The 23,628-nt window shown below is 39.6% G+C and overlaps 1 protein-coding gene across 1 annotated transcript; it reads left to right on the forward strand.

Annotated features, from left to right (window-relative positions):
- Nucleotides 1-318: 318 nt before the first annotated feature.
- mns1 (meiosis-specific nuclear structural 1) lies at nt 319-20,679 on the forward strand. The gene is made up of 10 exons (XM_067971169.1): nt 319-470; nt 5,147-5,368; nt 12,793-12,920; nt 13,701-13,803; nt 14,646-14,875; nt 16,066-16,282; nt 16,392-16,499; nt 17,437-17,694; nt 18,108-18,233; nt 20,426-20,679. The coding sequence occupies exons 1-10, from the start codon at nt 468-470 to the stop codon at nt 20,531-20,533; spliced, it is 1,503 nt and encodes a 500-aa protein (XP_067827270.1). The 5' UTR covers nt 319-467; the 3' UTR covers nt 20,534-20,679.
- The last annotated feature ends 2,949 nt before the right edge of the window (nt 20,680-23,628 follow it).

Raw genomic sequence — 23,628 nt, forward strand, 5'->3', positions numbered from 1 at the left:
TTGGTGGGACCTTGCTGTTTCCACACTGGTTGCTCCAAAACAACCGTCACTACATTTCAAAGAAAGTAATTCATTGGCTGTAAAGCTTTGGGATGTGACGGGTGTGTACATAAAGGCAAGTTCTTTCTTTAAATTATAGGGGAACATGTGCTTTACTGAAATTAAAATATTTAATAAATGGTGCAGCTCATTTTGTTTGATTGCTTTGAATTGTTTAAATGTCTGCCATTAAACCGACATTCACACCCACCGCTTCCCAAATGCCTCTGTTGAATCGCGTTGCCGGGTTACGGAGGGACTCCACATTTAGAATGTCGGTCGCAGCCAACCAGAGTGACTGTTATTGAGCGGTGGAAAAAGGCGCCGGCGGTGTTTCCAGGGTGACGCCTGCTGCCGGAGGATCGTTCAGCTTCTTCCAGCTGTCGAAATTATAATTCACAAACACGGTTCATATTATCGCTGTAAAGATGGTAAGTACTGCGGCCTCTCCCGAGTGTGTGTATTGACACTGGGCTGGGTTGTTATTATGAGGCCTGGCAGTGATCAGTTCTTGAATAATTGTTTTCGAGTGGTACAATAATGATTTCAAAATGCGGAGGTTTCTCTCTGGTATAAAGGACGTAGATGGAATTATTGTCTGATAAAGTATCATAGTATTAAACCCGTATAGTGAGTATATTTTGAAAAGCTGCTCTGTCCAATAATTGGCACTCAGTGTCCTCTGGGACCACAACCATGGGGACCATTCTTCACCTGTGAGCCTTTACGATGTTGCACAGAAGGGGTTCTGCGGCCAAGCATGGTCCTGACCCAACATGCACACACTTCCAGCACCTTGCCGAATAGCTGTTAGGAACAGGAACTCTGAGGCTAATTGAGGCACTTGTTCTGCCCTAGCCGCACTGGGGATTAAACCAGGGACCTTCCTGTTCAGCTACTCGTTGGATAAATATATCAGGGGAGCTAGTGTTGATGACTACCTTGAGCACTACCAAGTAAATGCGGAGAGTTCCACTGTGTACCTGCTCTCAGTGCCCTTTCTTGCATTTGCCATGACATTAATCAAAAAGAAAACAAAGGATGCCTTCAAAGAAGGTGATATTAGGAAGGGTGACCAAAAGATGGGCTGAAGAAGTGGAGTTTAATGAGGAGAGGGAGGTGGAAGGGTTTTGGGAGAGAATGACACAATGTAGTGCCTAGGTGGATAAAGGCACAGCTTCTATTGGTAGGGTGAAGCTGGGGGATGCACAGAAGGTCAGAGTTTGGAGGAGAGGGCTGTGGAGCTGGGGGAGGTTACAGAGATTTGGAGGGATTTAAACATGAGGATAAGAATACTAAACTTGAAGTGTTGGGGGACTTTGAGCCAAAGTAGGTCAGTGAGGTCTTGGTGATACTAGGCTACCCAGTGCCACCCTTTTTTTGTTCAATTAAAATAGTCCCGATTCAGATGCTTTAGCAATTTGTGACCCTAGTCACCAAGGGATCCCTGTCTTGGAGGCCTATAACAGGTGCTAAAAATTAATTTAGAACCATCAGCTTGAACTAACAGTATCCAAATAGATTCAGCTCCTGCTGATGCATTAATATAATCTATTACTAGGGTAGTTAAGTTTTCTTTAACAAATAGGTCTGTGAGGACAGGGCTGCTGGGCAAGTGGGATTTAGTGTGGAATAGGCTACGGGCAGCAGAGATTTGGATGCGATGAGGGTTGGAAGGCCAGTCAGCAGAGTGTTGGAAGAGTCAAGTCTGAAGACGATAAAGGCATGGATGAGTGTTTCAGCAGCAGACAGGATAAAGGCATCAAATCACAAGTTATACAAAGGTCCTGTTTTAAACTGTCCAATCAAATATAGTAGTCGCTGCCTCAACCACTCCCTGTGGCAAAGCTTTCCATGCACCAACAGCCTTCTGTGTAAGGAGATTTCTCTTAACTCTTCTCACTCTTAATGACAAAATTACATTGATAACTCCTCATCACTGACTTCCCCAACCAGAGGACTCGTCTTTCCCTAATCACTCTATTAAAAGCCTTTATTAAATCTGCTTCTAGTTTATCCTACTACCCTGAAAATAGTTCCAATATCTCAAGTCTCTCCACATAATCTATAATTTCTCATTCTAGGCATCATCCTGTCATGGCTTGCATCTTTATGCATGCAATGAATAGGATAATGTACCACAGGATGAACAATTACAGTTTAAATATTGTGTTATTCACTCGAGATGACGTGAGATCACAAAATAATTAAGGATGAGGAAGGCCATTTGGCCCATCTTAATTTATCCATCCAGGGAAATCCAAGCCTCCTCCCAATGCCCCCCCCCCCACCTGCCAAACAGGGGTACAGAAGTGCAGTGGTGAATGTTATTGGACTAGTAATCCAGAGGTCTGAACTGATAATCCAGAAAATGTGAATTGAAGTCCCACCACGGCAGTTTGAGCAACTGAATTCAGTTTTTTTTAAAAATAGAAATAAAAAGCTGATATCAGTAAGTGATCATGAAGCTGTCGGATTGTCATAAAAACCCAACTGGTTCACTCATGTCCTTTATGGAAGGACGCCTGCCATCCTTACCTGGTCTGGCCAATAAGTAACTCTGCACCAATTTGGTTGACTCTGAACTGCCCCCTGAAGTGACCTAGCAAGCTACTCTGTTGTATCAAACGTAGAAGGCCCACCACTATCACAGGGCATCTAGTGATGGGTAATAAATGCTGGCCTTGCCAGCGACACCCACGTTTTTAGAATGAATTTTAAAAAACTGATCTATCTGCCTCAATAGGTGGTAAATACCACAAACCATTACTTATATTTACAAGTTAGATAATTACAATAAAGCAGAAAACACAGCAAGATCTTGATGGTACAGTACTTAGAAAACAATAAAGATTGAATTAGTCCACAAGTTAAAATAACTTTTTCAGAGCTTATTTCTTACACAGTCCAGACCCAAGGGCTTGATTTTAACTCCCGGACATGAACGCAATCGGCAAGTCCATCCAGGAGCAGCAGCAGGGAAGCTCAGCCAACTTTAACTGCCAGGCCTCTAGCATGCTGCTTGCCAACTTCCTGACCAAAACTGCTGGGAAGTCGGTGGGAATTGGCTGCCCAGCCGTCAAGATCGGGTGGCAGGAGGCTGCCGCCAGGGACCCAGAAGGATGGTCCCCAGCAGGAGATAAGTGCTGTCGGAGGGGATTCCCGGTCAGGGGAGGGCGTAACGCTCAGGGCAAGGTAGCACTCCTGCTCCATCTGGAAACTAAACAGAAATTTAAAAAACTTAACTTGCTGGACCTCTTCTGGCCCTGGTTGCTGTTCCCGGCAGGTTTTGCCTGGCGGGGAAGCACAACTGCTCCCTGCTCAGGCCTCAGGCTAAAAGGCAGATCGGGCCCCAATTATGTCATCGGCATTTGATCTACATATTCAAAGAGGACCTTGCCAGCTTGGGGTGGGTGTTCTTGCCGCCTGCAATTTAAAATTGCAGTTGGCTACATTGGGATAGGAAAGGTGTGGGTAAGCCCCCCATTCCATTTTAACTGTTCCTCTGCCTGGTTTCTGCTAGATGAGGGGGGGGGGGGGGGGAAGAGGCGTTGAAATCGCCCAAGTGTCAGTTACAGAAACTGAAACAGTTGAAAGCTGAATTATACTGAACTGAGGATACATATTGCTTGTTTATGTCAAAAGAAACCTTTCGTGCCGTTAACTGTCTTCTTTTCAAGGGTCAGATCAGAGATTAATGAATTCTTCTACTCTCCCCAGTTTGCAAACTCATACATATTAACACTTCAAAAAAGGATTGACCTAGACATCAAGTAATCTTCTGAAACAATTAATTTCTGAACAGTTGTAACAACATCAGCGAGGGATGTCATCTAGGATGAATCATCTGATTGAAATGTAGCTGAATTGGGAACTGTTTTTTGTGTTTTGGCTGCTCTTTTGACATAAAGATGAAAGAATTTTTCTTGATGAAAGTTAGCGTTAAAATATATTTACACTGTTTAGCTAAAATCCTACAAAAATGCATAATACAGAAATTGTCCTGATTTTAAAATGCTGAAGCATTGCTTTCATACATCTTATTTTTCTCACCAGTGGAAATTTTTATCTTGTTGTGGTTGCTATGGTGGAGATAAGTTGGTGAATTGTCGTCTTGAAGTCTGGGTCAACAGAGAAGCGGATGCAGAGTTGTGCCATCTGCTTCAAGGACACTTGTTGCTACCATGCAGAATAGGACTGGCACAGTTAGATTGTGGTGGTCAGCTATGGCTTGAAACTTCGCTGCACTTCCTTGCAGTCATGCTGCAGTGCTGACCTTTGGGGATGGTATGTTGCAGTGACACAGAGGGTATTCCTCCTCTCAAACACCTCATCCAGCACCTTCCTTTACTTCAGCTGCCAGCAAACAGGGTTGGATGTGGACTGCTCCTCCTGTAGACTTGTGCTTACACCTTGAGTTTCCTTTCCCTTCATTTTCACCTGTCACTTCTTAATCTGCTGCCTAGGCAAACGCTGCAAATAGATTGAGATCCTTTTTGAGGCTCTTAAGACTTTTGGAGTTTTTGTTCCCTAATTGTGACACTTCCCTTTAATTGGCCCCTTTATATTTGACTAGCACACTATTTTCCACTCCCGCTAATGTGCTTCAGGGATCCATCCGAGTCTGCACTTGGACCAGTGATTAAATATGAAAATGACCTTATGCCAGAAAATTATGTGCTTTTAACACTTTCCCATTCTGGTGGGATTTGCACCAGTTCTTAACTATTAAGATTTTCTTTTTCTTAACTATTAAGAACCAACTTACACCTGTAGACAAAATAACACGTCCAAATTACCTGTAGGCTATTTTAGCTTGTGTGCAATTTCTGCTTGGAGGGCCTGGGATTTGTATGCAGTCAGGTTGATGTGGATACAAAACATCTTTATGCCAATAGAGAATTTTATAGCCTCTTGTAAAAGTTAAATTCCCATTAGTCTGGAGAACTGTTGGAATTACAGGTAATATTCAAATAAATCTTGAAATCTGAAGTTTGCTTGTCTACCAGATTGGATTTTGGAAGAGTGAATTATTTTTGTTAGACATTTCAATTGTCTGCTGCTAGCAATGTTTTAAAATGTATATTTTCTTCTTCACTATTAACAGGATTTTGCTTGCCCAATTAAAATTATGGTCAATCAACAGACTCAGGTGCTGGCAGAAAGGAGACGAAAGGAGGCAATTTTTGAAGATTATTTACAAAAATTGAGTAAAGAAAGGAGTACATTAGTTAGAATGAAGTCTGATGAAATAGTAGGGAAGAAGCGGTTCCAGAGGAGACTACAGGAGGTAGAAGAGGAAAAATTGATGGAAGAAGCAATTTTAAAGGTAAACCAATTACTCAAGTTTTTATTTGTGTATTTGAAAAGTCATTGTTTAATAGTTTTTGATTTGTAGGGACTGTATGCATAATCTCAATTTGGATCTCTAGTGTTTTCTAAGGAATTCTATAAATAATGTAGAAAATTTCACAATTTTTAAGTATTCAGGCAAATACTATCTTTTGTTGTCATTCTGGCTTGAACACAGCATTCAGCCACATGGCAGTAATGAAGGACTGGTGCGTTTAATAGTACTTCCACTCTTCAAAAAATTGCTGTAGTTAAGATGGTGGCTTCTAGATATTCACTCAACCATTCAGTCTGTCTATGGGTACTCTGGTTTAAGTCTGCAGTTTTTACAGTGATACATTTTCAGTCATTGTGCTGGAATGTTTATCATTTTCCCAACAGTTTGCTGCAGATGTAATCTTATGGTTCTGGAGAATATCCTTACAGATGTATATGTTCATTGTTAAAGTCAGGATCTCAACATCCATATCTGACTTCAACCCAAGAAGATGAGGGACTTGCATCAGACAAGTCCAGGTTGATTCTGGCTTGTGGGTCTTTGCATACTATCTTATTGTGATTTCTGGCATTGATATGTAACTTTCTGCAAACCACTTCTTGTGCAGCCACCCTCTGACTGTCTAGGTACCTCTATCAGCAATGCCACTCTCAAAGTTTTTGGCAACCTGTGGTTCTGATAGATGTCTGTTTGCCCTGACCGTGAATTGTATTGTTTGATTAGTTGTAATAGAAATCTTGCTGAGTTACCTAGAGCAACGTAGAACTGTAATTTCTTGCTGCTTTATCCACTTGTGGTTAGTATAATTCATAGTGAACTTGAGGATAAAACTGGAAGATTTTACCAACACAGTATTGCCATCACTCTTGTTTGCTTGTTAACACAAAGGCAGGATTTGCTGTGCTAATTCATTTGTAGATTTATACAATCATTCTAATGTAGCCTAGAAGTACCCAAGTTAATTATAGCTGAAATTTACTACTGTCACACATAGCTGTGCACCCTAAACGTTAATTAGATTAAATCACATTGCCAAATGCTGTTGCCAGTGCTACCAACTAGATATATGGAGTATGACTGGGCAGATCCATGCACCAACATGCAGCAAGCACCACAGTCCATTATGTGGATTTGCATGTATGATTTCCCCACATTGTGAATTCCTGATCAAGTAGCAGTGAAGAATTTTCCCCCTGGAGAAGAGGTCGATTCCAGTGCATATTACAGTACGCTGGGAGCAGGCTGACTGCTTCACCAATTAATTGGGGAAATTATGCGATAGGGGTTTAAAGGGAGAAGGAAAATGGGGTGGGAGTAGGGAGAGGAGAGAGAGTAATGGATTAAATGTACTGGCTGGCTGCCTGAGTCGTCATCTGTGGACCCTTCCTTTATTTTTACTCTCCCTTAGTTTGTTTGCTGTTCATGATTTTTGGCAGCTGTATTGTTTTACTGGCAAATTCCTGATGTTTTCTGCTGTGAAAGGAGACCAAGGTAACAAGTAAGTCAGACAATTCCAATAACAACAGCAGCTTGCATTTATATAGCACATTTTTAATGCAAGAAACATCCAAGGCACTTCACAAATGTGCATAAGGAAAACAAATACTGAGCCAGGAAGGAGGAAATTAGGAGGGTGACAGAAATATTGGTCAGAGATGACTCTTGAGTTTTTGAGAGGTGGAGAGCAGAGAGATTTAAGAAGGGAGCTGAAAGCTTTGCCACCAATGGTGGGGCAAAGAGAGGGGGATGCACAGGAATGAAAGGAACAATGTTTGGGAGGGCATACAGGGCTGGAGACAATTGCAGAAATAGATGGAGCAAGGCTATGGAGCATTTTATAAAGGAAACAAGGATTTTAAATGTAATGTGTCGGGGACTGGGAGCCAGTATCGATCAGTAGGACAGGGCTGATGGGTAAATGAGACTTGGTGCAGCACAGGATATATGCGGCCGAGTTTTGCACAATCTGGACTTTATGGATGGTGGAGGATAGGATATGGAGGTAAGTGGTCTTGGTGATGGATAAGGGTGTGGGTTTTAAAGCTCAGTTTGGGGTCAAACATGGCACCAATATTGCAGATCATTGCTTGCTGCAAGTCCATCAGTCTGATGCTATAGTTTCTATTTTTGCCAGCAATGTTGAACCAGCAGCACCAGCTTGATGGTTGAACTATTAAAAACTAGGACTTGAGGAAAACACTTCTCCTTATTCAGAAGAAATTATGGCACTCCAAGATTACATACTACTTCTTCAGTCTGCATGTCTTAAAGCTGTCCTTAATGTTAGCACTCAGACATTCACCTCTATAGGCGCGGTAAATAATTTTCTCTCTAAGCCAGAGCATGAGACAGATTTTACAGCTAGACATAATTGGGCAGAATTTCTGTGGGTTCTTGTGATCTTCCACCATTCTTTCGTCTAAGTTATGGTGGAACTCCCGGAGAAAGAGTGTTATCGGCTGTTTTTAGACATTAATGCTGTTCTCCCGGAGTTCTGCCGATCTTCTGCCAAAGTTCTGGTGGGAGATGGGGGAAACCACCATGGAAATTCCTGGTGTATTTTTTAGAAATAATAGTGAGGGATTTCACTTTAAATTTTAATCCATTTTCTACTGGATTTATCCTTGTTTTGAGTTTACTTATGAATTTCTGGCTTTCAGGAAGTTTAATATTAAGATGGTCGGTATTTAAGGTAGTCAGTTTAATTACTAGTGGTAGAGACACTACAACTGACCCCAGAGCCTCTGGGCCAGAGAGGAGAACAATCACCTGGAATTTCCACTCCTGATTACTATCCAGTGACTCCTGCTAGAAAGTGCATGTGTGTGTGGATATTTCGTGAAGATTGCCTTGGGCTTTGTTGTGATGCCCCCCACAATCAAATAGCCTGACAGTACTCACTGTCTAGCCTTGTATGTCGACGGCTCCCAGTACCTGTAGCATCATTCCCAGCATGTTGGCACTTGCAGGAGAGAAAATTGGGGGAGGAGGCCCTTTCACCTGCCATCCATAGGGTAGGTGAAAGGGCCTGCTCCCGGGCTCCACTTGTGTTATCCCGAGATTGGACACTATAAGGCATATGATAGCTGTAGTCATTCTCCATCTGAATTTTGCTTTCTTCTTCCCAGTGTGACAGTGCCCACTGTCTGCTTGGTGCTTTCCCACTGCAATGCTGACAAGGTTGGAAAAGAGGGATTCTGCAAACTTAATTCAGGAAAGATTGGCTTTAATCTCGATTGACTTGTAGTGGATTGAGAAAAAAGCTTTTTGTTTCACTTGAAGGTCAAAAATTGGGCCTTCTAGTCTAGTCAGATCACGACAAGAATTACAGTAATCTTTTGTACCACAGAAACACAAACATTGATGCCCCTAATAAGCAGCTAACTTTAATGTCTGATATTAGCTACTTTTGTCTGAGTACAAAGCGTACATTGCAATTCTTGTCGAGAATTTGAATGCTGCACTTTAGACAACTTTTATCTAGTTCTGACAGTTCAGAAAAATGTGTAACTAATATGCCACAACCAAGTCCCAGGTAAATAATCTAGTATTGGTAGAGATTTGGCATATTCTTCATTGTTGAGAAGGTGCTACCCCATTTTCCTCCCAAAAGCTTTGCTTTCTATGATAGAAAAGGTCACTGTAATTTCTGCAGTGATCTGACTGTGCTTCTGTCCCTTGTTTTTACTCCAAATTTTAAAAGGCTCCTTAATACTAAACAAAAAATGAAATTTTGTAATAAGCATGGTTACTTTTCTGTTCTCCAAATTAAAAAGAGAGCTTTAAATGAGAGAGCCCTATAAGGCCAGGAGCTAAATGCATGACTGATCCCTTAATTATTAATACAATCTTAGATCAATGCTCCTTGCCATAGTCCGGAATTACTACCACATCACTGCCAGATTGAAATCTAATGTCCTTATTACACCAGAGTTGAGCAGGCATAGAGGAGGTGCAGAGCACAAGGGTTATAGGAAATGATGGTTATTACATCAGATGTTACAAAAAAATGTGGTCTTGAATATTGGTAACATTAGCTTAATCTTCCTGTTAAACATGTTTTAAAATCCTGGCCAAATTATCAACTAGAAAATTGCAACTATTCTACCTTCTCTGCTTAAGATGGGTCCAGCTGTGTTTTTTATAAAGGGCCTGTTGTTTTTTGTAGACTTTTTTTAATATAATTAATTCCATGTCTTGCGGTAAGTTGACCTTCACCTCTTCCTGGGTGTTGCAAATGCTTCTGATGGAGTTGATTGGGTGTTCCCGTTTGCTTTTTAAAAAAATTTACTCTTTGGGTTAATATTGTAAAATGGATTCAAATCTTTATATTCTCCGACGGCTTAAGTCTGCACTCATGCTTTGCCCTTCTCGGAATGTCTCTTATGTAGAAAGACTTTAATTATTGAACTGTCAGCAAATTAGGAGAGACCCACTTATAGCAGTGATGGGCGGGTACTGAATCTTCCTGTCTGAGATGCCACCCGATTGGCATCTAGGACAGGACTGGGTTGAGATCTGTGGAGATGCACACATGACAGTTAATTGAAGCATCAGTACAGCAGTCCACAGCTGTGTATAGAGGCCTGAAATAGCAGACCTCACTGGAAAGGGAAAATAAATTAAAGTACAAATTAGCCTTTTTGGGTAGGAGGTTTCCTTATGCTCTTAAATTACATAACTGGTGGTATGCTTTCAATATAAACCCCGGAATTAATTTTTTTTAAAAAACCGAAACACTCACTCAACCTGTCAGAACCATTCTTAGCATCTCGGGAGATGTCAGGTCTAACCTGCCACAGGGCAGGTCATTAATTATATGAAAACCGTCTATACTTGACGGACTCCTTATTTGGACTGCTCAAATGCATCACATGTTGATATGAATAACTTGGCCTCCAAGACTGTGTCTGGTGCATTTATTCCACTGATACATTTGGTATATAAATGTACATCGGGTCTTCCCCACTTCTTGTAGCCAGTAGGCTTGCATACTTGAGATGTTGGAGGGGCATTGAGAAACACCTTGCTTTGTACTAATCCTGATTTCCTCTGAGGATAGTTATTAGAAGTTAATATAATCTGCATTTAGATTGTTTTAACTTCTTTTTGAAGGATAGTGTTTTTATATCTTTCCTCACTTGGTGGAGGGGTGCAGTCTGGAATATTCATCATTTTATAAATGCCATTAGAATAGAAACTTTGTGCAGAAAGGAGGACAAATTACCGTGAGTACAGTGATAAATTTGGTCCTTCTAAACTTGGGTTGTGTCGGGATAGAACACTAGTTAAGTATTTATAGATCTCACTGGTGGCCTAGCATCTTGAGGTGACAAATTAAGAGTAGTACACATCAGTGCATTGGAGTAAATATGATTTTTCCGATAGGTTATTGGTATGAGTCTGGTAACAACTTTTCATTCTATGGCTAAGTTTGTTTTATAGAATGAAATGGGAAAAAAATCATCCCACAGCATCCTCTTTATTTGAACATATTAATTACCAATATAGGATCCAGTTGTGGGTCTTCGAAGTTCATATAGGAGATTGATTGTTGTGCTCGCATTGAGAGGGAGCTCCTGAGTGGAGGTTTGGTTATGAACTTGTAGATGTCAATATCCACTCAAATGGTTGTCATTTAACTTTTAAGCTATTTCAGACATATGGTTGCTTGAAAGTGTTCTTTAGGGACTAGGTGGGGAAGCTGATGTAGCTATAATATTAGTTACCTTTGTAAAGGAAAAATACTTTGTTCCATTTGCCATTTTAATTTATCAGTTGAGTCTTGAATTGTTAAACTTTCCATTGAAGTTGGACAAAAAATTGGCAAATGGAGTATAATGTAGGAAATGTGAACTTGTCCACTTTGGCAGGAGGAATAGAAAAGCAGTATATTATTTAAAGAGAGAGATTGCAGAAATCTGAGGTACAGAGGGATCTGGGTGTCCTAGTACATGAATCATAAAAGGTTAGTCTGCAGGTACAGCAAGTGATTAGGCAGGCAAATAGAATGTTGTCATTTATTGCAAGGGGAATGGAATATAAAAGTAGAGATGTTTTGCTACAGTTGTACAGGGCATTGGTGAGACCACATCTAGAATACTGTGTGCAGTTTTGGTCTCCTGATTTAAGAAAAGACATAATTGCTTTGGAGGCGGTTCAGAGAAGGTTCACTCGACTGATTCCTGGGATAAGGGGGTTATCTTATGAGGAAAGGTTGGGCATGTATACACTGGCATTTAGAAGAATGAGAGGTGATCTTATTAAAACATATAAAATCCTGAGGGGACTAGAAGGGGTAGATGGTGAGGGTATGTGTCCCCTTGTGGGAGAGACTAGAACTCGGGGCCACAGTTTAAAAATAAGGGGTCTCCCATTTGAGACGGAGATGAGGAGAAATTTTTTCTCTGAGGGTCATGAGTCTGTGGAACTCCCTTCCCCAGGGAGCGGTGGAGGCAGGGTCATTGAATATTTTTAAGGCTGAGTGAGATAGATTCCTGATTAACAAGGGAGTCAAAGGTTATAGTAGGTAGACAGGAAAGCAGGGTTGAGGTCGCAATCAGATCAGCTATCATCTTATCAAATGGCAGAGCAAGCTCGAGGGGCCGAATGGCCTACTCCTGCTCTGAATTTGTATGTATGTTCATATGTATGTATGAACTTGTGTGAAAACTCCTCAGCAGCCTGTGTTGAGGATGTGGCGGGGAGTTTAAAAAATACATTTTTGTTAAAGATAGGAAACTACTTTGTGATTGTGTCTTCATTATAGTGATGGGATATCTTGCATCAAACATGCTGCTTCTTTCCCATAGTAATATTCCTCTTCAGTGACTTGCTAAATTCTACTCATCTTTTGTTTAGCATACTGCAAGTCAAAGGTTATATAACTTTTAAAAAGAAAGTCAGTAAAGAAAATTACAGTGGAGCCTTCAATATCCTCCATAATGGAAGGATCTCCCTGGTAGATTCTGGAAATAGGTGGATAATTGAAAGTCCCTAAATATTGGTCATGCATGTATGGTACAGCAATCCCTAGGCATGGGAAAGAAGATAATTACAATATAAATAACATAAATTTGAACTTAGTCTTAAGGTTGATTTATTTCAGACAGGAGGAGATTGGTGCTGTGCAATAAGGTGATGCCTTGCTCAAGGCTTTGTGCTGGGATAATTCTAGCAAATAATCCGAAAGGTGGATAATTGGAATGCTGATAACAGGTTCCACTATATAAATGTTTCAATTTAACTTGTTAATATTCAATAAAACAAAATGTAGTTTCAAGTGCATACATGTATAACATTTAATTGGACTGATCATTAGGAATGTTCTTTTGAAGAGTTTCACATTGGTTAATGTATGTAATTCTTGTGCTTTATTGTTCCTGACTATTTCCCTGTAATAGGCAGAAAAAAGAAAATTACTGAAGGCAAAACAGCTGGAACAAGAGGAGAGGATGGCCAAGGAACTGGAAAGAATAAAGTATGAAAAACTAAAAGATGAAAAAACGAGACAGCATATCAGAGAAAACAGGTAAAGTAAAGAAAGATGCAAATTTATATGTAGCCTCTTCACATCCTCAGACCGTCTCAGAGGGCTTCACAATTAATGAATTACTTTTGAACTGTTATGAAGATTAAGGTAATCCCAAAGGAGGGAATGGAAATGTAAAAAAAAATGAATGGCTAGAAACATTGTTAATATTGAATGGAGATTGAAACTGCAGTTTTTTTTCAGGATGAGCCATGGTCATAAATGAGACTAACTAGGTTATAGTTTGATTCATGAATCAGTATTAAATGTTAAGTAGTAGTTTAATTCTTTAGCAGTATAATTTTGCATTATTGTACCAAAATCATGTGAAGTTGCTTCTTCCTCGACATGCATACAAATGTTGCTGCAGTTTCTCTTCTCCCCACCCCCCCCCCCCACCCCCGAAACAAAAAGCAACAAAGTCCTTTTGCAACACCTAGCTTATTGGCGTCAAGTATGGTTGCTCCCAATTTTCAAGATGTATGTGCTTGCCAGTATTCTACTTCTCTTGTTTATTACTGGGTAATAGTATGTACATCGCCTTGAAATTCTACCATCAGTTACTTCCCTCCCTCTGCCAAAGCATTCACTGTGGAGACTTGTGGGCTATGTCTATTGTGGTATGGGACCAAAACATTTTTGGTGAAACACAAACAAAATGCAGCCAAATATTCCATTTCAATTGGATACAGGTAGTGTTATTATGCTACTTAGCCTACTTTTCATGTGATTACTTATTATGTTGTTATTTATTCTTGTGTTTCTGCATATTCAAATTAGTATTGAGCTTCGTGAGTTGGAAGCTAAGTTGAAAGCTGCTTATGTGAACAGAGAAAGAGCTGCCCAGATAGCTGAAAAAGAAGCTGATCGCTTTGAGAAGATAGTAAGTACTGTGCTTAAAAGATGGGGGTTAACAGGTGAGTTATAAAAACATCTCTGAAAGAAGATGCTGCACAGCTATAAGATTTTTGGGTTGAGAGACTAGAAATCATGTATTTGATTCAATTGATTCCAGTTTACACGTCCATGTTATGTTGTATGCTTTTAATTAACCTTTTATACTGCTGGCAGCTCCAGGGAATTCTAGGCTTCCTTGGCCAGCCACTTACTTTTTTAAAAAAGGTTTCAGGTCACTGATTGTGACAATGGAAAAATAAGTCCATATTAATCCTATATATAGCTAAAATAAATGCTAATTCTTAAAAAAAAAAAATTCTGTTCACCTGACTTTCTTTTCCTCAATATCTTTTGCTTGCCTGTGTTTTTTTTTGCTTTAACCTTACTTTTAATTTATTTCTAACTAATGCTTCCTATTTGAACCATCTGTACCCTTTTTTTCAAGTTTGAAATACTTAACAGTTTTTCTCTGCCTCCCAGAAGCCACCATCCATTTTGGAAATGGAATCCCCATTTCCACACAAAACATTACCCTGTGATTTGGCTGAAAACTTTTTCCAAAGACCTAGTCTTCGAGTAAATCAAAACTAGAAGCTTGCAAATTGCTATGGTTTGATTAAATATACAGGTATTGTACATGTAAAACTATGCCAGTTTCTTGCAAAATAAGTTTCTGTAATGCCAAACATTTTGGATTATGCACAATCTATAAAAGCAGTGTTTACATTTGAAAAATAAACCTCAAATGTTTTTCAAGAACTAGTGTGGTCTATACAAAAAAACCCTGCAGCCTCTGGAGAAATAGAGATGATTAATCTTTTAAACTAGAAACGAGAGGCTGAGATTGCTAAATTGATGAAGGAAGAACATGAAAGGGCCACAGAGGAAGAGAATAAGGAGGAACAAAAACGTCATGAACAAGCCTTAAAATATCAGAAGGAACTGGAGCAGCAACTTGGTCAAAACGAACAAAAGAGACGGGAAGCATATGATGAATTCCTAAAAGATAAACTACGGATTGATGAAATTGTACGAAAGATCTATGAAGAAGATCAGAGGTAAACTTTATTTAAATTAATTGGTGTTTCTTTTGTCCAAAAAAACCTCTTTGTTTTGTGTAAAATGAGGGTATATTTCTATATTTGACTAATCTTTTCCCCTTGGAATGTAGTATCCTATAAGGCTTTAATCATATAAAGTCTGTGGCACTGTTAAATTGCTTCTGGATGTCACTAATATTTAAAGAGTGAGATCAGTGCATTTAGTGGGACAATTGGATTCAATAGCTTCTGGAAAGGACCATGAATGAATGTCAACACTTATGCATTTTCTTCTCAATATCGTCTCTCAAAAGTATTTCTAGTGGGCTTCTCCCAATGTCCTGTTGGGTAGTCGTTGACCAATGCATCATCTGTACTAAGTAACTGATAGCAATTGGGGCAGCTGCTGAGGTGCTCCTGTTGAACTAAGTATTTATTGGCTGAAAATATGAACCAAGATTCTTGCTCCTGATTGCTATCCAATGACTTCTCCTTGAAAATGTGTGTGTGGAGATTGGGTGAGAATAAGTTCAGGCTTGACACACGAAGAATAGCTGAGTGGTAAGATCAGGTGCTAGTAATCGAAGGTGCTCATGGAATCCTACCATGGCATGAGGCAGCATCTTCAAGAGAGGAGGGAGAAAAGTGATTTGAAAAAAAATATATATTCTTGTGAACTACATTTTTACAATGTGTAATGAATAGAGTAGATCACATGCCTATCTTCCACCCCCTTTACTAAGTGTAGATTTAGTAGGAAATTATATTAAGGGAATTTTGGAATTCTGGGAAAAGCATTTTTAATTAAGGCTCCAAAACTCATGCTTATTGAGTGAAGGCTTAACAGGCAACCATTTAGAATGCTATAGCATAGTAGTCAGTCAGCAGAAAGCTAGGTCACAAAATCTCCCCCTCCCCCCCCCCCCATGCACCATCTAGAAAGTAATGCACTAAAATAATAAAATAATCACCACACAAAAGGTATCTACTATAAAGCAAGTCAGCTGATCACAGGTTACCTCTTTACAAACAAATAAAAAGATCAGCACTTTTCAAATCTGTGCTGTAGTAGTGACAGGGTTCTAAACTTTTTATTAAAAAGTTAAAATTTGTTGTGCTCCCTAATTCTTGCTTGTGATATTGGAAATATACCTCTTGATAAAACTATTCACCATCAACTTTTGTTTTAACTCACTCTTTCTGCACAGGGACAGAGAGCTGAAAATGGAGAAGATGAAGGAAACTCAGAGGTACGTTGATGAGTTCCAGAAGAAACGAGCTGAGTGGAAACAAATGGAACGTGAAAGAATGGAAGCAGAGAACAGAAAGATTATGGAATTTGCTAATGCACAACAAGGCAGAGAAGTTGACCGAATGGCCAAAGTTCGAGAACGAGATGAACATAAAGAAATGTTGTACAAAAGGGTAATATAAATTTATTTGTTTGCTTAGTCTATCATGATATGTGCATTAAAAGTACTCTAACTCTTAGAAATTGAATTTTAACAAATAACTGGCTTGTTTTTCACTATAGCTTGCTGGGGAAATTGAAAAGCAGCAGCACGATCGTGAAGAAATGGAAAATGTCCGACAAGAACTGTACCTTGAAAAACAAGCGGAGGCTCAAAGACAGCAAGAAATAGTATGTATTGAAAAAACTTACCACCACTTTATTTTTAAATTAAAAAGTTTGATTTGTTTCTGGCAGTACATACATTGAGAGTGCATTGAAAAGATGCAACAATTATATCTTGGTTAAAAGAGTTATCAAATTGAGCCTGATGTGCTTGTATCTATCTTTTGCTATCGTTGGGCAAAGAAAATGGCTTTGTACAACTCAACTCAATTCAAATTGTTCAAGTTAAGAGTTTGAAAGGATATTGATCAAAATGTCTTTGTTCATTTTTTAGAATCCTAGTACTTGGGTTGAAATACCATACATCATTTATTGGAGAGCTGTGCTGTATCAGAAAATAATTCCCACAAGTGCCCATTATTTAGTATTAACAAGCAAGATTTCATCTGACTTCACAAAGCATATGTTGTAGCTTGCAGGAAATGGGTGAAAAGATTTCCTATAATTAAACAAAAATATAATTGTAATATGAAGACTGCAAGGATAATATTGCCCTCAGACATTATACCACTGTTAATTTACTAATGACCTTCAATGTGAATTTTCAGGAAGTATTCAATTTAAAAATTGCTTCCTGCATTTGCAGGGATGAAAAACAACTAGTAATCGGGTAACTTGATGGAAAGCAGCAAGTTTGTGGCTAGAAGTTAAAGGTCTAGCATTTGTGTGTGTATGATGTGTTTCTTAGCTGTACCACAATAGATTTCATAGCTGTACTCCTCTTGTTTTCCAACTGAATTAAAGGCTTAAGAAAAGAACTAATAAAATTATAAGCAATCCTTTCCACCATGGAAGCACACTGAGGTGAGCATGCAGGACGAAACCTGTACTCCCAACTACAGTGGTACCACATGTTGTTGCTCCACCTCACTGTATAATAAAGATCAAACTACACTCTAAGGTGATGCAAAGAAGTGTTGCATTTTAACATTTACTTTTACAGGCAGAGATGGAAAAGCAAATTCGGCAGCGTCTTGAAATGCAGCAGACCTACCAGGAGCAAATGGCTGTCAAACAGAGACGTATGCAGGCAGAGAAGCAGGAGGAAGATGTGTTACGGAGGAAGATGCTGGCCAAGCTTGCAGAGGATGACCGTATTGAGCAGATGAATGCACAGAAACGGCGTATGAAACAGCTTGAGCATAAGAAGGCTGTAGAGCAAATCATTGAAGATCGTCGCAAACAATTTGAAGCAAACCAAGTACGTAATGTGCATTATTTAAAATGCAATTAGTATTTACACTCTGATTTTCATCTACGTCATTAATACATTATTTAACACCTTGTTTTATTTAATAGCTTACTGTTTTCAGATTCTGTTTTGATTTTTCTTTTAGCAAGGTTACAGTTTCATTATTAGAAAACTGTTCTGCACACATTTGGAGTGTAAATTATTGATCGCAAAAGTATACGATCGTGTATACTAAGTAGAGTACATATTTTTGGTTCTCGCTTTATACCAGGGCCTATATTTTGGTACTTTTAAAAAAAAAACTAACATTTGACCAAGTACAGTAGAGGCCCTATTGCATCCAGTTTCATGAATAGAAGGCCAAGAATTCATGTGTTCTGCATACGTGGCTTTCAGTAAATTTTAGTTTAATATTTATATAGGAACGTGAACTTAAAGCACGTCGTGAAGAAGAGAGGAAGGAGGCCGCTCTTCAAGCCATAATTGAGGAAGAGAGGCAGAAACTTCTCAAACAGCATGCCAGCAAGCTACTTGGTTACCTTCCAAAGGTACGTTAAGCGTGAAATCTTACCTGTTTAGAAACCGAATGGTAGAATTTTGGGGTTTCTAGTGTTTAAACTTAGAAAATGTACTACTTAAAAAAAATGAATTGAGAGAAGAGCAGCTGTGAAGCTTCATGCATCACTTCATTTTACTGTGGAACTCTCTCCCAGACATTGGACACCTGGAACTCAAGTTACTATAAGTATGAGATGAAATGCAGCGCTAAGCACTAGCAAAGCTGGAACATGTATAAGTTATACGAAGTCTGAGTCTTTCTGTCCTCAAACTACCTGGGTCAAATTTGTGAGACACCTATTTTTGTTGCAGGTGTCTCCAGCTGGACCCTGGTGTTGTGCTGCCTTGTTATTATTTGTGTGGTGAAACAGTAGGCAGGCAATTTTTATTGAAGCCTCTCTATAGATTTCTATTTCTATTCTATCAAGTCTGTTTGCAAGAGAAGTGAATTTTTTCCTGCCCCTTTTCTACATGTTGATTGTAAATAGCTCTTTAAATTTCCCCTTTTAAAGTCCCTACTGGGACAAAAGAATTGAAGCAAATTAATACAGGCTGCTACTTCCTCACAATCAACTCATGATCAGTACTGGCTTCAAAACCCATTTCTAATAGTACTCATTACGAGATGTCTCAGCACTTTTTATGGGAATCAGAGAGGAAATCGACTTGGAGCTTCATGAGGACAAAAGTACATCTGAAGAGAAGGGGCTTGAGGTTTTTAAATGTATGTATGGAGGGAGGTAAAAAGGGGGAAATGCTTAGGGAGGGAGTTCCAAAGGTTGGGACCACTGATGGTATAGTTCAGGAAGCAGGGAAGAAGTACATTGGTGTTGAAACTAGAGGATGTGCGCAGGGACGTAAGGCTGTTGGAGATCCTGGGGTGGCGGTGTGAGCCTCTGGAGGGATTTGAAGATAAGGTCAAGAAATATAGTCAGGTCGTGACATTCTGGATCATTTTTATTATAGGAACGGTAGAAGTGGGAGGCCAGAAAGGAGAGGGTTGGCGAAGTCTTGCTGCAAGTTAACAAAATTGTGGATTAGGGTTTTGACAGCAGAACAAGGGTTGGAGGCAGGTGATGTTGTGGATGTGAAAGAAATACTCTTGAGGAGAAATTGGATGCAGGGAAGAAAGCTGAGCTTATGGTTAAGCAATGTGCCAATATTCTGCACCCCTCAGTTAAGTCTGAGGCGGCAGGTAAGCAGGGCACTGGTCTTGAGACCCGAGGCATACAAGCGTCTGCAAGAGCTGAATAGAATGGTTTGGCTTTGACAGCATTGAACTGGAGAAAAATTGACTTATATGTGTCTTCATGATAGATTAGCAGTTTGAGACAGCAGCAACAGCTGTTGGTGCAAAGGAGGAGGTGGTGTGGTAGAGCTAGGTGCCATCAGCTGACCCCATGCTTCTGGATAATATTACCAAACTAAATGAAGAGGAGGAGGCCACATGGGGTACACCAGAGGTGACTGTGGGCACAGGAGGAGAAATCATCTGAGGCAATGCATTGTCTACAAGTGTGACAGGTCGGAGTAGAAGCAGGAGAGCAGCGCCATGGAGATGGATTGTGAAGGAAAGATGTTAAAGGAAGTTGGAATAGTTAAGTGTCAATGGCAGTAGACAGCTTTGTACAAGTGGGAGTGTAGTTGCTAGATCAGTGGAGTAAGGGCTAAACTTTATTCCTTGACATGCAGATGGCCTAAAATTAAATTTGAGATTAAATCACTATTCAGTTTGATTTATTAAACTTTTTTTTTGAAAAAAAGACTAAATGGTCTTGTTTAATACAGGAGGATAGCTGAAGTCAATGATGTGTGTTTCCTGCATGATGTGAGAGGTCCTGGATGTATTGTGTGTTCAAAATGACCACATTTGAGAAGTGCCTCTGACTGCTTGTGCTCAAGCTCAAAGTTTCTGAGCTTAAGGAGCTGGTAGGGACTGTCACATATGGAAGATTCAAGGGCTCCTGGAATGTAAATTCCAGGAAGTGGTCACCCTGCAAGGACAGCGAGTTAACTTTAAAAAAAAAAATTCACTGGCCAAAAAATTGATACTGAATGATTTGAACTGATTTTACTTCTGTTTAAATGTTCTCCGTTTATTTCTATGAACATAGTTAAAATTATGGTTGCATGATTTTTTTGCTGGTTCAGCTAATTACTTTCTTGTATGTATCTTTAAAAGGGTATATTTAAAGATGAACAAGAGCTTGATATGTTTGATGATACCTTCAGAAAGAATTTCAAGAAAGGAAGTGTCAATCTGTCTTCAGATGAAGGCTGGGATTGTTAGACCCGAACCTGTCGTCATGTTTGACATCGTATATCAACTTTGTCTAATGGATGGCTGCACTAGCCAGCACACAATCATAAATTTATATTGGTCTCTATTTTTAATCGTAGAGTTGAAAGTGTAACTGACATGGATGTTAATGATATTACATGAATAAATATTATAAATACAAACATGAAATTGCTCATCTTTATGGAGAAGACACCTTAAAGAGTAGTGGATTGTAGACCAGTGAACTTTGCTACTCAGGTCGGCAATATCTGGAATCTAAGTGTTTTACGAATTCATTAAGGTTTTCAATTTAACATCAGTATTTTCAATACAGTACTGTATTAATGCTTGTAGTATTTTGTTTCTGTGGTACATTGGTGGTGTACTGCACCTGAAAGCATGCTATGGGGGGAAAAATTAAAGATACCAGACCAATGGAGGATCATGTGTAATAATAGATTACCTACCTTGTGGGTCCACTTATCTCTTTGCATGATCTGCATCCTTTACATATTTTAGGAGTAAAGCCTAGCTTGATTGGTCCCACATCACATAAAAGCCAAGATATTGCAACAATTAACATTGATCTGAAGGGAACAGACACCAATGTGGGTGGAGGGGTAGGATCAAGGAATGATACCTTGTAAACTGTACAAGGTAGGTAATCTACATTTATCTTTATTCTTCATTAAGCATCCTCCACACACTTTACCAAAGCCGTACAATTTAGAAAGGTGGGGGTGGGGGTGGGGTGCAGTAATACAAGCTGCCGGGACAGATCTTTGCAAAACAACATGATTAGCAACAGTAATAGAGTCATAGAGTTATACAGCACGGATAGAGGCCCTTCGGCCCATCGTGTCCGCGCCGGCCATCAAGCCCTGTCTACTCTAATCCCATATTCCAGCATTTGGTCCGTAGCCTTGTATGCTATGGCATTTCAAGTGCTCATCCAAATGCTTCTTGAATGTTGTGAGGGTTCCTGCCTCCACAACCCTTTCAGGCAGTGAGTTCCAGACTCCAACCACCCTCTGGGTGAAAAAGTTCTTTCTCAAATCCCCTCTAAACCTCCCGCCTTTTACCTTGAATCTATATCCCCTTGTTATAGAACCCTCAACGAAGGGAAAAAACTCCTTAGTATCCATCCTATCCGTGCCCCTCAGTGAAAAATTGAAAATTATTCTGTGGGGCTGATAATACAGAACCAGCACCTGCCCTGGGCCTGTTGTCCAGTAGGTGTGTGCGCCTGTGCACAAATACGCTGAATTTGCCCAATAACTCAAGGTCAGCTCTTCTAAATATGTTTCTAGTGCTCCCAGTGCTAAGCTCATGATTTACTGATGGTTGGTTTACCTAGGAGCAAACCTGCCCTTGCTTGCTGTGCCACAGATAGACTTTAGATTTTTCCCATGCTACTTAGAGGTCTCTCGTGTCTCCTCTCTCTGCTCTACAATTAGCAGTTTGTAGCAATTTGTACAAAAAGTGTTTAGCTTTGCCTGAAAATCTGACAGGAGACTTATTCATGGTGTGTTTGTGTACTCGAGTAAATCAATTCAGCTTCTATGTCAAGAACATCAATGTGTCTGGATCTATCACAAGCTGGTAAAGGTAGTCCATAAATTCTAATGAGTACATCTTTCTCTCATTTCACTTAAATGTTTGCCTGTAAATTATTTTCCAGAACAGGCGGGTAAGAAAATAGGAGTGTTATTTTGAAGCAAACTTCATCTGTACTTAAACTACTGAAGAGTACCTGACTATGGCACTTAACAGTAGTTTGGTCTCTGACATCTGAAGGGCATAGACCACTCACCCAATCCTTCCTCACATGTCTTCTGTAATTGTAAACAATTTTACAACACCAAGTTATAGTCCAGCAATTTTATTTTAAATTCACAAGCTTTCGGAGACTTCCTCCTTCCTCAGGTAAATGAAGGAAGGAGGAAGTCTCCGAAAGCTTGTGAATTTAAAATAAAATTGCTGGACTATAACTTGGTGTTGTAAAATTGTTTACAATTGTCAACCCCAGTCCATCACCGGCATCTCCACATCATGACTACCATCGACACCACAAACTGTCTTCTGTAATAGTCATCATTGTGGAAAGAACTAAATCAAGGAGGGTTTTAAAGGAGACTTTGGACTGAGCTGGCCCTTTCAACAGGGTTTTCTTACAGGGTAATGTTCAGAAGTACAGTCTCCCCAACCTCCCAATCAGACTTCAAAGTTAAACTTAGGGTTCTGCCAGAACCAGATCATTGGTTAAGAACATTTCAACTAATGCTGACCTTGAGACAATTCCCTTGTTTTCAAATATACTGATTGAGGCCAATGTGTCAGCTAATACAGGTATGACAAACTTTGACATTTTGGCTAACTTTCAAATGGCCAAATTCATAAAAGGAAATCCTTCTAGCAGTAGCAACTGCATTGTCAGTCCATGAAGTCTGTGTCAATACTGTGTTAGCTGGTGCCAGGTTAGTCTCTCCTAAGCATGACTGTAGGTGCATATACCAAGGACATGTATATTAAGGGAGCGAGAAGGTTGTACACAACAAATGAAGTCCTCGACATCATTGTTAGCCAAAAAAAGGGTATGGAGATAATCTCACCTGATCACTGGGTGAACTAAGTTTCCCAGACCTACCCCCACAGGTGATTATTGTGCTTGTTTGTAGAGTGAAGATGACAGATTATGCTGGTGTATCTTGGTGCTTGATATTCTAGTCAAGTTTTCTTATTTTGTGGCTGTCCCTATTGGCAGCTGACATTTAAACATACTTTGAAACCAGGGAAGTGGTTCAAGACCAGAGTTGAGTTAGGCACGGGGAAATACCAACACTGGTGGGCTCTAAGGAAAATATATTGAATGAAAATAGAACAAATCAATCGGCCAACAAAAACTACTTTTAGAAGAGAGAATTACGGCTGCACAATCATTTTTACGAAGTAGCTTCAAGATGTGGGATACATTAGAAGCTGATGATTGAAAAAACAGTAGCATCTCACTCAGGGCTTATGGATTACATAGGAAGGTAAAAACCAGTAACCACCCCACAATTATTTGATTACTAGTAGAATGAATTAAAGAATAACAAAAAAGG

Source organism: Heptranchias perlo, chromosome 34 (assembly GCF_035084215.1).
Source record: "Heptranchias perlo isolate sHepPer1 chromosome 34, sHepPer1.hap1, whole genome shotgun sequence".
NCBI classification, from domain to species: Eukaryota; Metazoa; Chordata; class Chondrichthyes; order Hexanchiformes; family Hexanchidae; genus Heptranchias; species Heptranchias perlo.

Coding starts and splice junctions, on each gene's coding strand:
- mns1 (XM_067971169.1), top strand. Junction 14,876..16,065: donor ATCTATGAAGAAGATCAGAG/GTAAACTTTATT, acceptor CTTTCTGCACAG/GGACAGAGAGCTGAAAATGG. Junction 16,283..16,391: donor AAGAAATGTTGTACAAAAGG/GTAATATAAATT, acceptor TTTTCACTATAG/CTTGCTGGGGAAATTGAAAA.